Source organism: Apostichopus japonicus, chromosome 6 (assembly GCF_037975245.1).
Source record: "Apostichopus japonicus isolate 1M-3 chromosome 6, ASM3797524v1, whole genome shotgun sequence".
NCBI lineage: Eukaryota > Metazoa > Echinodermata > Holothuroidea > Aspidochirotida > Stichopodidae > Apostichopus > Apostichopus japonicus.
The window spans coordinates 3950872-3965695 of NC_092566.1; the positions used below are offsets into that span (position 1 = coordinate 3950872).

A 14824-nucleotide genomic window follows, 5' to 3' on the forward strand; every position below is an offset into this window, starting at 1 on the left:
CTATTGGCATATGGTGAAGTCCACTGGCATTAAGACGTTAAATAACCTGTACTTCAATGCCTGAGCTCTGCTTCGCATAAAGTAATTTAGTAATTAGACCACACAGTAAGTCCACTTTGACCATGTTGTACTACCTGTCCAGCATTTCTGACAGATCTCTTATGCTGTGTTAAAACTGGTTGCCATGGCAATTAACTGCCTCAGTTATTGATTTTAGCTCTTCCAGCTGTAGAACTGTCTTTCGAAAATGTCCGCATTCATATGGTCATCAGTTAAAAGACCTTGACAAATTGTTATTGCATCCTTGTAAATTTCGTTCTTGGAGAAACCTTCAAATTGCATATTAATTAACTTTATATATGTACTCCAAATGCAGGCAACTTCTCAATATAAGTAAGAAAACAGGTTTTACTCAATACTTATTTAATGGCTAAGTACTGTATACTGTTATACCATGTACAGGCATAGATTTCAAACAACCATTTGGAAAAGCCAACTTTGGAATATTGCATCAAAATACATTCCCACACTATTGGCCCACTGTAAGGCAGGTTTGCAAGCACAATTTTTTATTTTATTTTACAAATAACTGGCAAAATTGCAATTAATTTTATCCAATAACTGTGACAATATAGACTGCTTTGTTACCAAATCATACTTCCATAGTCCAGTTAATAATTTAGTGTTATCAGGTAACAACAAACCCCACAAGAGCTGTGGACTGTGGTGGCGCCTCCGTAAACTTGCGTTGTCTGTGCTCCGGTGTCCGGACCGGGAGTTTCTCCCGAAGCCAACGTCCGAGTCACCAGAGGACAAATTGAGCACTGTATAAGTTATTCCCTGATATACAGTAGCTTGACTGTATTAATGATGGTACTGTTGGTATTATTGGTGTAGATAGCTTATTAATCAAAAATAGGCTTATCTTCAATTAATCTCATTTGATGATTGGTCATAAGATAACTGGATATTGTCAAAGTGTTTATCTGCTATGATTACAGTCATGCTGTGAATGAAAATATAAGAATATGTATAAAAATGGTAAAGACACAAAAAAGTTTGAAGTTTTGAAAGTTGAAGACAAAATGTTTTCGTTTTGCAACCTTGGATTAGTTTGTCTGATATATCCACAGAGTGGCCAACTTCTCTACAGTAGCTCAAAGATTATGGAATGTTTTTTGTCATTTTTTGCATACATGTGAGGACAGAACCTGTATATAATTATGCAAGTTCCATTTTTATGATGGACTTAGTAGTTCAGAGAGTTTTGATGGCACTGTATTTCTCATCATTGATATTTTTGATCAAGTCTTGGTTTGTGGTGTGGTGCTTGTGAAAGTTTAATAGCGTTGACTCCCACTGTTACTGTAGGAAATAGCAAATTGTTGGGATGATTCTTAAGTAACAAACCTTAAGATGAAACCAGTCGGCCTCACAGCTTGAAACTGACAAATTTTAGCATTAAATTTCTTCTTTTTTTTTTTTAAGCGATAGGGTATTTCAACTTTAATGACAACTGGTGTGGTCAAAGCTTGTGTAGCATGCCCTAGATGTGCAAATTTGCTTGCTAGCTCTGTGGTGAAATGTTTTGATGTGAAGTTGAGCATCTGTTAACAAAAATCTGCTTGTTGGCTGAACATAGTAAACATGTACAGTAAGTTTGTACCAGCACTTTTGATTGCCGGTTCTTTGCCAGGTTCCATGAACAGAGGATCCTGATCCTAATATATTGTTTGATTATCATACTATGGGAGTATTCAAGGCCATCTGGTGTGTTTGTTATCGTTTCCACTCATCACGCCTTGAAAGTGAAACTTCAATGACATTTTTGTGCAATGTTTGTCATCGAAGGTAGAAGGAAATGTCGTGATTGCTTCCACCCATTGTAATTGTATAAATTTGTGCACAAATACATGCACATGTGTATGTCATGATGTTGATTGTAATTCTGTTGTACAACATGATCTACTCAGTATGGTGGTATATATTTGATGTATCAAAAAGGAGTATATATATTCTAAGCATTGTGGTGAAATTTGCATTAAAATCCAACGTTTTTGTTGTTGAGATATTTGACAGTTGAAGTTGTCACCTCCCGTACCAAAAGTGAACTTGAAGCAAACAGGTAGTATGTCATCGATGCACACTGACAAGTTTTTTTTTTTTTTGTTCTTTAAAAGTTGCATCTGATTTTCTACTCCAAAATTTGATGTATCCATATTGTACTTTAGTCACAGGCATTGGTATGTCAAAACTTCACTTCCCCCTTTTGGCAAACAATCAACTCTAGATCCAATCACAGATCAAATACAACAGATTGAAACATAAAGCAAAATAAACCATAGTTTTGTCAGTGTGCAGCTATGACATCACACCTGTTTGCTTCAAGTCACACAAGAAAATGCAAGAACTTCAATATCTGAAATGCAGTGCATAGGATTTTAATACAAGTTTCACGAGAATGCTTAGATTTTGTTCCTCTTTCATATGTCAAAAATCAATATTGCTCTTGAGTTTCCCTTTCTCGTGTCCCGTAACTTCGCATACAGTGGTATACTTCACTTTACTCCTCTCTTACAGTCTGTCTCCCAGGCATATGCACTGTCCTATCTTCTTAAACTACATGATAGGAAAGTGCATGAGTTGACTAGGAGACGGGTAAGTATCATCACTTGTAAATCCCGAAACCGCTACGTTTTGGGGATTCTCTAATACCCGTCTCCATTCTATACATATGCACTCAAATCAACTTAGCTTATAATGAAAAACACTGTAACTGCCGAGATGTTGAAATTTATAGAAATCACTTTTTGGAATGCAAATATGTATTCACTTCTCCACCAAATTGACTAGGAAGCTGTTCACCAACCAACTTGTAAAGAATGGAATATTGGGAGTGATGGACAGTTAATATGGTTGTTTTCCCACCCCATACTGTAGAGTTGTGAAGTGTTAACTTGACTTATTTTGGCTGATTTTATGTGTAATCCTACAACAAAATTGTACGATCTGTATAATTGAACTCTGTGATGGGAAGCAACATCCTCTGGCAACCCTCATTAAACCTCTGGTCGATTGTTTCACAATTACACAATACCTCACACAAACAGGATACAAGCAGAGACCCAATAGTGTTTATTGTAATTGCATCCTGTCTTATCCAGATATTTTTCTAGCCTGCATAGAAAATTCAATGTTTGTTGAGAATACCCTGCCAGTAATAACAAAATGACCAAGGACATATTTGTAATATTCTTTAAGTCATATTTGTAAGTAATTCCCCCAATTGTTTGTGAGGCCAACAGAGAGGATAAGAATTATTTATAATGTAAACTCTAATAATGTTCTATAATTCCAGTTCTAAAGCTTGTTTAAACTTTATACATCTTATGTAGGACCAAGGTACTGTAATGAGTACAAGAACCAAGTTGTATCTAATTTTAATTCTTATCCTGATGTAAAATAGTAACAATACGCTGTTGAACATGATACTGTACATACATTAGCATGTATGTCCACCTTTGTGTGAACAACAAATATTGTTTTGACCGCGGGTTTAAAGTGCATTGAATGTCAACAGAGAATAAAGATCCTTTGAGGTCAACAGAGGTCAAAGTATGAAAAGTTGTAAACAAAGTAACTAAAAGTTAAAGTTGGATGAAGTTTATACTTAGCATGTGAATGCGAGTTCTGGTATGAAAAAGTAACAAAGTCTGTGAGGGTCATAACCAGGGTTGTCACCAGACCATTTTTAGAGCCGGGTAATTTGTGACAGTGATCCGCGTCCTGGGGGGAGGGGTATAAGGGGAGGGGTTGTCCCCCTACCATTTTGAAAATTTTTCAAATCCTGATGGTGCCTACATGCAAAATGGTGGCATTTAGAAAGGGTTTTGATCCTAAAAATTCTCCTGAGATACCTTTGTTTTTTCATGTGCATCACGTTCCTTTATTTGGAGCGGGGTTAATTACAGTTAAGCTGCGTTTTGCACTGAATCACGCTAATCTTTACCAAGTTACTTATTGGCGGTACTGTAGGCTAATTTGTGCCGGGCGGTAAGGCTGAAATTGACCGTGAGTACTGGGCGGAAATTTTGAGAGCTGGGTAGCACCGCCCGGCGTGGTGGCAACCCTGGTCATAACTGTGGTTCCCTATCTCCCAATATTGCATTTACTTGTGTGTCTATTACAGTAGGTGTGTTTGATTAACCTTGACCTTAAAGTTTTAAGTAGAGTGCAAATTGTACAACTGGTACGTACTACCTGTACACAAAATAGACAGGCATGGTGGGAATTATAAAGAACTTTGTGTCCAAGTATCTGCAAAAATTTGGCAGCTGCTTCCACTTTCCAAGTTTCACTGGTGCCTTAGGCAGATGCTCGGTCGAAATGTTGCATTGTTACATCAAACAAATGTACATGTTATTTATAAATTGCCATTGTGAGCTTTACACTGATATATTGGTTATTGTCCATACTCTGAACTAACCAACCATGCAAACTGTAGTATTCAGATTTAGGTTGACAGTTTTGCAATGATTTTGTGCTTGCTTCCTTGTATATATTTGTTTCTCTACAAAGAAGACATACAGTAATATGATAGCACCCAGTTCAAATAACATTATTTATGAGGCTGTCAGTTATGCACAGGAAAAAAAAAACAACAGAGAAACAGGGCAAAAAAACATAAATTTGAAGCGGTTACAAGGAAGAAGTCCTTGTATATTAGTTTTGTATGCCAATAAATAACTCAGTTTGAATCAAGGGTGGATAGCTCATGATTTGATGTTTTGTTCGCCCTTTCTAGGTGCGCACCACCAGGTCATCCAAGCTCAGCCCCTAATGGGTCTTGGCCCTACAGCAGCTGGACTCTACAATCAGCAGATGGCTGCTACTGCTGGTAACAACACATTGGCCATGCAGGCTCAGATGCAAGCTAATGCCATGCAGGCCCAGGCTCAAGCCCAAGCTGCTCTCCAGCCTCAGGCACATGTCATGTCTATGCAGCAGGTAACTGTTAAAGAAATATAATTTATGATTCACTAATATTGCTGTGTGTATGCTGTAATCAGGGGGTTACCATTTAGATGGTGGCATGGCCTATAAGCCAACCTCCTCACTCACATGATATGACATATATATACATTCAATTTATGTAAGTTTACCCTATTCCTCCTGATCAATATATTTCACTTAGGGTTAGTGTCACAGGGTGAATAGTGTGATAAATGCAATACAATTTGCACTATCCATATATACATGTAGCTTGATACAGATTTTGTATGAATAGATTTGATCTAACAACCCCATATAATTTTCTTTATGATGGAACTAGATCAATATTTTCGTCTAGGAATATAGAATATCCTTCTTTAAAAAATGAGATGAAACAGACAGTGGATATCAAACAGCGTACGATTGGTTTGAATGATGATGGTGAGACTAAACAACGCCTTGTTTATGCCCAAGCTCTATTTGCTTTGCATTGTGTATTGTTACAAATGACTCAGTAGGAGACGTTGCATATACATCTAGAACTCTGTTTGTATTTAAAAATGGAAAGGATATAAAGTAAATAGTTTGATCACAATATCAGCTGCCGGATTTGGGCATAATTGTAACTAAAGCTAGTCTGCTGTTCTCAAAGAGCCAAAAGAAGCTCTTTAGTTGACACAATAAAGTTTAGACAAAAGCTTACTTGTTTCAATTCTTTAAGGCTTAATGCCAAAATTTTATGAGCTCGTCAATTGAAAAGTGATTCATGGTGATTGCTGAAACTGTATTGTTCCTATTGTTGTAAACTTTCTTCAAAACATCCATTTAGGCTGGATTATATGATGCACATCACCAGGGTACTTGGATTAAGTGTAGGAATCATTTTCTGAAGAGTGGAAAAACTCTTTACACAGATGTAATCCTACCTGAGATTAAAATCTGCATGATATTTTAAATGTACTATCAAGTAAATGTAATTTTACCATTTAGCACTATTTAAATGCTAGTGTTTTACTTTTCTTCTGAAATAGTTCATTTTGTTTTAACAAATGAAAACTGCTTGTATTTCACATTCTGTTATTAAGTGATGTTCTTTCATCACGTAACTGTGTATGGTTGGTGAGTACACACACATTGAAGGATGGCTAACTTTACTTACAACAATTCCAGCAATGTTGATATACTGTTTGTTCCTTACATTTCTGACACATTTAAGTGTGATACAGTTAACCATAGGGTTGATATTCAGTTTCTCACCTTAGGCAGGTTTGTAACCTTGATGTAGCCAAGTTGCTGTGTGTTTGTATTACAGTAACACTGTGTTTGTGTGACAGTAACACTGTGTTCACATGGGATACTCTGTTCATCATCGAATCACAGTCTGATTCGAGTGGGCCAAAAAACTAATATGAACAGACTCGTGATCATGATCATGAAATTGGCAAAGGATCAGATGGGCGTTGTCAGTCGATGAGTCAAAATAAACATTCTTGTAATCTGATGTGTTTAGGTTCTGTCTCCATGGTTACTAAATAACCATATTGCATTTCAGGTGGAATTTCAGAAGGTCCATCTTATGTATATTTTGTGGCTCTTGACAGAGAGAGATTGCTTGTTAATGAATTGATAATTAATTGCAGCATTTGAAAACTGATTTCCGTATATCTAGTTCATTTACAGAGTGCTAAAAATCCATGTTTATTTATATATATACTCATCCTAGAACTCAATCTATGCCTATGAATATTATAATAGAAGGAAGTATTGATCCAACTCTTTGGTTTAAACCTTTTTGAAAATAGAGATCAACTATAATTTACTCTGCTTTTCGTCTACCTGTCTCCCCACAACCCGAGCATTCTCGCACTACCATGCCTAGAGTGAAATGGTTACCTTTTTAAGCATGGTACTACCTCTACAACCGGCGCATCTCTCGCAAACTTTGTTTTTCCTTTGGATCTAAGGTTGTGTGAAGACAGGTTAGCTCGTAAACATCTAAATCAGGCCAGCTTCCAAATTTTTTCGGCAAAGCCCCTAGTAAAGAAGGAAAAAAGATCTTATAACTGTTCAGTTAAAGGGACAAGTCAAATTTCTAGTGGATAGAAGGCCAATTGACTGTAAAATTTACACGTACATTTAGATTTATCCATCCTATTTCGATACTTGGTGTGATTGTTAATGCACAAACTTCTATCGTCTGCTTGTAACCCACAGTGTGGCCATTCTCTGTTTTTAATACTACTTACCTTGGGTTGTAAAATCAACACAGATGTTTGGACAATATGGACATTTCTCATATATATACTGTTTAGCCATGTTTGTGTGAAGGCAAGGCATATTACACTGTCTTATGGAGGGCTATGAAACAGAATGACACATGTGAAGGGCATTCTTCCAAATGACAATCAGTAAAAATGGATATGCTTTTGTTGACCACAATGACAAAAGAACTGAAGGTCACAGGTGACCTTTTCACAATGTGTTGGAAGTTACGAAAGCAGCTGTGAAAAATAAAGGAGCCTTTTTGTGTACAGGGATTCTTAGTTCAATGGAAAATTCCATTTTAAAAATGCTGGCCTGTTCATATATCGCATTGGAAATATATCTTAGTTTTGGTCCAAATATGTACAAGAATAAGAAATGATCTGCTTTAAATTTGTAGAAAGGTGGTTACCGGCTGCAGGAGGAATTTCACGGCTCCTATCAACTAACATGCTTCTTTTCCTTATGTCACTCCTCTTTATCTGTATCCACTCAAGTCATGTACTTTCCTATCTATCCCCTGTACCCCTATTCGCCACCCCCATCTGGCCCCCACCTCTTTTAAGTACAGTTGCAAAGAAACTCAGGAACAGGTTAAATAGTACTGTAATAACAATCTGCCATTTTTTCCACGCTTAGCCACTCGGAGCCCAGGGTATGGCTGTTGCAGTCACAGCCCCTTCCTCCCAACTTACTGTTAGCTACCCAACTGGTGGAAGGCAATCTCAGACCAATCAACCCAAACAGAGGGTCTTCATGGGTACAGTCACCAAACTTCATGACACCTTTGGATTTCTAGATGAAGATGTGTTCTTTCAAACCAGGTGACTTTAATATATTAAGAAACGTCAATACATCAATAATTTTATCACTGATGCTTGTCTCACTATGCAATAAAGATTATGATATAGATCATGGAATACATTTGAGACTTTTTTTTTACTGATTTTGGGCTGAAATTTTGAATCTTGGTACATATATGTCATGATATTGTTTGCCTCTCTGTAGTACTGTGTATGTACTGTGATTCCATTCCATCCAGCCTACCAAAATTGGTAACATTTTAGCAATGCACCACCCCCCCTACCCCAACTTCTTCCATCTGTAGGGGGTCTTCTGAATCATAGACTTGTAAGGAGGTGGAGGTAAACATTGACCAGAAAGTTGTCAGGAGGGATGTCTTCATTTGAAAACACAGTTTTAAAACATTTTACTTTACATATTGAAATGCATAGATGCTGAAGTGAGACGGGTTAGTCTCATCGTTCATAAATTTCTCTATTCCGGTGTAACCTAGGTTACTTTTGATGATTTTAAATTGTAGCAAATTCCACATTATCTTGAGTAAACTTGTTAGTAAGTTAAAAATTAATGTAGGCCTAGCAAACCATGCTTTGTTGTGGCCCAGGCCACCTTGATATTTTTCTTACAAATTTATTAAAACTATATAAAATATATAATAAAAAGTACAATTTTTAAATTTGTTTTAGTAAGCTAATAATGCATTTAGAAATGATGTACTCTGAAAATCTTACACCACACTTTCACAGCACACTATCACAGCACAGTCTTCCACTTGTGTGGGTTTTTCCCCATTGTTTTGTCACAAAGAGTAATTTTCATATACTGGCTTAAAACCACCATAGTAACTAGGTTTGTCACGCATGTGCAGGAAACAATTGCTCAAAAACTTCCTTATGGGTCTGGATTGTACTGTATGTCTTGGCCTAGTTAGACACACAAACAAGAAATCTGTCTGCAAAGGTCAGAGATGGTGTGACAGCTAGCTACCTACCCTGCAGCAGCCCTCAACTCTTATTTGACTTTACCCTGTCTTTGTCATGGAAAGTCCACTAGAACCCTCTTTTCTCAGGACTATTGGGCTGTTCTTATTTTCATAGCTAGTGACCTTTATGTACTCGCTATTGCTTCATGCAGTAAACGGCATAAAGTCTCCCGATCTGAAAGCCCAGCGGCACTTTCAGTTTTGTTAAACATTTTACAAACAGAGAGAGAGAAAATAATTAGGAGATAATCTCTCTAAATATGGAAAAAAAGTCATATCGGTGGAGGAGCTATGTGAGATGGACTGGGATATGGATTGGGAGTTGATGGTGTATTATTTGTGTAGGTACTATTTGCATCCAAAGAAAGGGTTTCATATATTGTTCAGTAGGGCAAAGAAACTATTCTTCTGAACTTATGAAGGAAATTTGGTTTTGAGTCAGAGAGATTGATTCATACTCAATGATCTGCTGTGTATCACGATTCTGTTAATATCATGTCCTGGTGTTTCCTCATTATACTCTGAATATCAAATTAATCAAATTAAGTGGTTACTGCTATCATCAAGTATACTTCTTCCTGTCTTAATACGCTTTTCGGATTATGATTTTGACATTCAGTCAGTCGTTGGGTACAGTGTTAAAAGATATTCGTCAGTCAATGTGCAAACTTGTTGTGCCCCACTGCTGTGCAAGGAATGACAGAGTCAACTGTGGCCACTCCTCAAGAACAGTATTAAGTTAAAACCAGACTGCACTTTCTCATGAGCTCATCATAGCTCAATCACCATGCACCTCATTTAGCATGCTGACAGAATGTCCCAGGACCGGGCGCAATCCTAGGGAAAGGTCAAAAGTATGAGACAACAGGCTGGAGGATATTGGATTAATTAGCTGTGTCTGTTTTCATTTCTGGTGTGTACCAGAGACTCCTGCAGTAGTATAGCATTTGATTCAAGTAGTCTGTGAGATGTTGACTTCACTAACACATGATTTGATTTGATCCACGGAAGCTGGAGGAGGGAGAGAGGGAGGGAGGTAGGAGGGAGGGAGGTAGGAGGGAGGTAGGAGGAACATGTGAATGGGAAAGGGAGGGTGATAGATGTCTTACAGAATATTCACAGGTTAGTTTTGATTCATAATTGAGAAGCATATCAGTATCATATCTGACTTAGTAGTATTGGGTTTTTACAAATGCTGAATCTGGTGCTCACTTAATTCTTGGACAAATTTAACTCACTTGCTCTACATTAGTCAGATATTTATTTGGAATTTTGAGCACATTGTATGGCAAGGAATCACAAAGCCAACTGGCTTTCTGGATTTTTTTCTTTTTGGTCTGTGGGTCTGTTTGTGTATATTGTGTGAGCTAAATTTCTTGTGTCATTGTATGGTCTTTCATGAAGTGCCTCTAGACTTACTTGAGATTCAGTCTTTTAAATATCCTACCCTCTGAGAACTTGGTATCTAAGCAGCCTTTCAAGAACATTGAACTCTGGGTAGATGAAATGTACATGTTTTTCGGTGATGAAAGCGCTAAGAAAGTTGGTTATAACAGCACAAGGTCATTTTTGCTTGCCTGTGCAGATGAAATCCAGCCATTCTGAAAGGAGAGAGCTTTATAATCATATTTGTGTTAAATGAAGCTTTCATATGCGCGGTTGTTAAACCCACTTTTGTCAACGGCATTGACTAGTGAGTTGTAATGGAGAAAAGAAAATAACACTGATCTTGTGCAAAGTTTGTCATTAAATCACCCAAGTGTGTTATCCCTTTTTTAGTCAGTAGAAGGTGAATATTTCTTTCTTGCATGCATGCATTTCACTGCATCAGAAAATAAGAGAAAATGGTTTATTCAATTTTTACAACAGAAAAGGCTTCTATTTTTTTTGCTTTTGTTGATTGCAATTGTATTGAGTGTTTTATTCAGTTGATAGATTGACAAGGTTCTTACCCAGTAGTGACAATTTTAGTGTACAAGTGCAAACTTAAAAGATAACAATATTATGTGCATTGGCAATAAACAAAACAAACATGAAAAGTAACACATGATAAGGAGCAAGTAAAACATGAACATGACAAGTGCATTTGGGAGTTCCTCTTGGTTGTGGTTTGTGAGCATGCATGACTTTCTGGAGATCAGGAGTGGTATTACAGTGTGTCTTGTGGAAATAATTTGAAACTTTGTTGTTTTAAGCAAATTATGACTATCGGTAATTTTAAAAAAATGCACCGTATCAAACAAATGCTGCAGCACAATCCATCTCAGCTAAGATGAATCAATGTCAAGCAATAGAGAAAAAAATCTCTTCAGACCAGCAGTGCCTATTGTGTGAGATGAGCGCACAGAGGATTTTATCCCATGCAGCTTAGCTGCAGCCCTCTCAGCATCCTACTTTTGACATGGTACCTTAATGTGCTAATCAATCTCCAAATTTGGTAAGGTTGTTCGGAATCTCTGGCAACTATTGCGTCGTTCTCGGGTAGTTGCCACACGAAACTTTCCATTGCTCAGTTGATCTGTTAACGTCATCTAGCATGCCCAGTGGGCACTGTACTTTTACAGATGTTTATATATGACGTCCCTTGAAATTAAGTTTGGTCTGAGAGCAAATCTCTTTGCGGTATGTGTGATTCATTTCAGGTCAAGTCTGGATGCCTTGTCATCATTTACTGAAATTTTCAAGTGGAAACTTGCAATTTGCATTACAACTCGACATATATATCGGCACGGCTGCATTTAAAGGGTCTGTACAGGCAAATTAGAAAAATTGTAAAACAAGACTTGTGTGGCTTGGAAAAAACAAAAACAAACAAACATCTAATTCATGTTAGCCACCGATGGAATCTCTTAAGACCATACCTAGGGGGAGTTGGGTACTACTGTGCATGCTCACCAAACCCTTTGTGGGATTGTGAATTTGACACCCAGGCATTGAATTGCACTCCTTTTGTTCCAGTTTCTGACTAAAGCAATGGTTTCAAACCAAATCTACCATTTGTCTCTAAACTTAAACAGTGTCAAGGCATGCTAGTAATTTTCCATTCCAGGCTTCTGGGAAAACTACTACTTTCCACAGGATGTTGTAGTGCTTCTCAAGTACCATTGAAATCTTTCCAAAGTGTATACATCTGACCTGTGTGTTTTGATCAATCAACCGAATATTTTGATGACAATGATTGGGTATAAACGTTGAATGCAATCACCACAATGTTTGTTTTTCTTGTTGGTAGATCATTATTATGTTACAGATCTATCTCTTTGATCACAGTCTTTTCCGGTTAAACATTGCCGATGTTTTATTATTTATCATACCGTATAATTGTATAATTGTATATTTCCATGCATTCTTGGTGAGACTCTTTGGAGGCCATGGGTATTAAGCAAGGGTATTAAGCAAGTGTCTGTGGGTGAAAGAAAATAGGGAAAGTGGATGCTTTAGCCAGAATAGTAGCTTAGACAGTTTGTGAAACTTTCAGCCCAACTTGTAGGGTCCCCCCCTTCCATTTCCAATTGAATGTTTTGACCATAGGTGAAAGCCTTTAGGAGATTTATTAAATTTTACTTTGCAAAAAAAAAAGCCAGAATATATGTTTGGGGAATAATTTATGCATAATGACACTGCAAAGTACTATGGAAAATGGTCAATATGGTTTACAAGTCCAAAGAAATATAGCAATTTATACATCAGAATGTAGTATTAGGAGGTGATACAATTAAGAGCCTTAAAACTGCTTTACAAAATTGGAACATTAAGTTATTCCAAGATGTTACATAGATCTGTCCATATAAAATGCAGGACTAGTCTAACAGATAAAATCACCTCTAGTTTAACTTAATCTACCTTGTCTAGATTTTTTATTTCATTAAGCTCGAAATAATTGTTGGTGCAATTATTCATGTTTCAACAAATCATGCTGTCAAGATAAAAATTGGAAACTAATTAATAATGTTTTTAGGTAAAATAGGAAAAGAACAACACACGTTTAGTTTATTTCCAATAATTTTCTCGAAAAAACTTTGGCAAATGGATATGCGTGCTACTAAATATTTGCCACCAAGTTGACACCAAATACTGTAGCCATGGTCCCTCGCTTGAAATGTAATATTGAACAATACCCTTTAAACAAATTGAAGTAGTTCTGGTACAGATTGGTATGGTAGATTGCATCCAGATGCTGAATTCATCTCTCTCTGACATGTCCAGTCTTGAAGCATTACATGTCTATGACTCTGTGAAGCTTCATTGCTTCTGGTTGACTTTCCTGTGTATATCCACTGGACCAATGGTTGAAGGGAACCAGTTATATTTAGAAAAAGTTACTTCATTTTGAGTTCAACAATGGAAATCTGCACAAAAAAGGTGAAGGGGGGGGGGGAAATATCCATATTGTGTCAAATTAGGCGGGAAACAAAACAACGAAAATGAAAACAACAGAAATTTAAGGTCAACACTGATCCGTGTCAGACCAGAGCTGCGTTTGCATTACGAATTTAACACAGAGCAGGGTCTAACCCTCCCTCGGTCTGACTCTATCACACGGTTCAAATCTCATTGTCTGATCCATGTCTACACTACATATCAGATCCAGAGTGCCAGGGTTTACGGTCTAGCGTAAACAGAGCCTTTAAGTACTTGCTGTTTGTAGTAGCTCATGGATTTGACAATAAGACACAGGTACAGACATGATGATCTGCTTTGTGTCGCTTCTCCCCCCCCCCCCAAGCCTTTCCTTTCTCTTTTCCTCTTCTTTGTATGTCTGTCTCTTTATCCATCATGAAAGTCAGTCATGGTTGTTAAGTGACTTTTACTTTCCATCAGTATTCTGTCTGTTGTGTCAGGTATAAACAAATGTGAAAGGAATCTCTCCATCTCAGTTTGGATAGTTACATGTGTTGTTACTGTACTAAGACATAATATCAAACTGTGGGAAGTTGTAAACCAGGAGGGGAATTGCCAAAATGACATACGATACCAACAGGAAGATACCTGGATACATACTAACCTTCTAGGATTGATTGGTGTGTAAACATGATATATTGGTCTGCTTAAAGAACATGGTGTGGCAGCTGATACCTAGGTGACGCTGTTATCACAGTGTGACTGTCAGAGCTAGGCCAACCAGGTGTGGTAATTTAGTTAAAACTGGGTCATGTTGACAGGGATACCTGATGATAAGAATACAGAACAAAGGTTTAAGCAACAATAATACAATGATCACAGAGTGTTCATCTCTCAATCAAGTCTACAAGTTTGTGCAACTTAAATCAACTTCCAAAATCTTGAGATTTTTGCATGTCCCAAAATTGAAGTAATAAAATGTAAAATTGATAAATGTGTTATATTGAATAGATGGCAGGCATATCAAAGTATAGTTGAATTTTGTCTGGCTTTTTCAAACTGACTGTATCATCATAGGTAGATCCGTAACTTGATGGAAAGTTGGAGAGCATTTGTCACAATATGCTGTTTAATATCTTTAGCAATCCTGAACGTTTGGAGGGAGGCATGATGTGTTTTCACAAACGTTCCAACTTTTTCTTTTACAGCACTGTTAAAGGTGTCATGCCAAAAGTAGGGGAAAAGGTCTTGGTGGAAGCCACATTTAACCCCAATATGCCTTTCAAGTGGAATGCTACTCGTGTGCAACCTCTTCCAAACCAGGTAAGAGTTTGCAAATATTTATTCAAAGAATTTGCAGGTGGGAACTTTTTTTCAACAATTTGCAATATCACACAGGAAGAATATTGTTGTTGGCTTGTCCCCACCAAAAACATTTTTATA

At 37.2% G+C, this 14824-nt stretch overlaps 1 protein-coding gene across 4 annotated transcripts in view; it reads left to right on the forward strand.

The window, feature by feature from the left end:
- Positions 1-14824, forward strand: part of LOC139968711 (cell division cycle and apoptosis regulator protein 1-like) — a 63170-nt gene that overhangs the window by 21858 nt on the left and 26488 nt on the right. For all 4 annotated transcript variants that reach the window (XM_071973013.1, XM_071973014.1, XM_071973015.1 and 1 more), the window contains exons 3-5: positions 4805-5007; positions 7894-8078; positions 14590-14704. In XM_071973013.1, coding sequence (XP_071829114.1) covers positions 4805-5007; positions 7894-8078; positions 14590-14704 — 503 coding nt within the window. The remainder of the gene's footprint in view (positions 1-4804; positions 5008-7893; positions 8079-14589; positions 14705-14824) is intronic.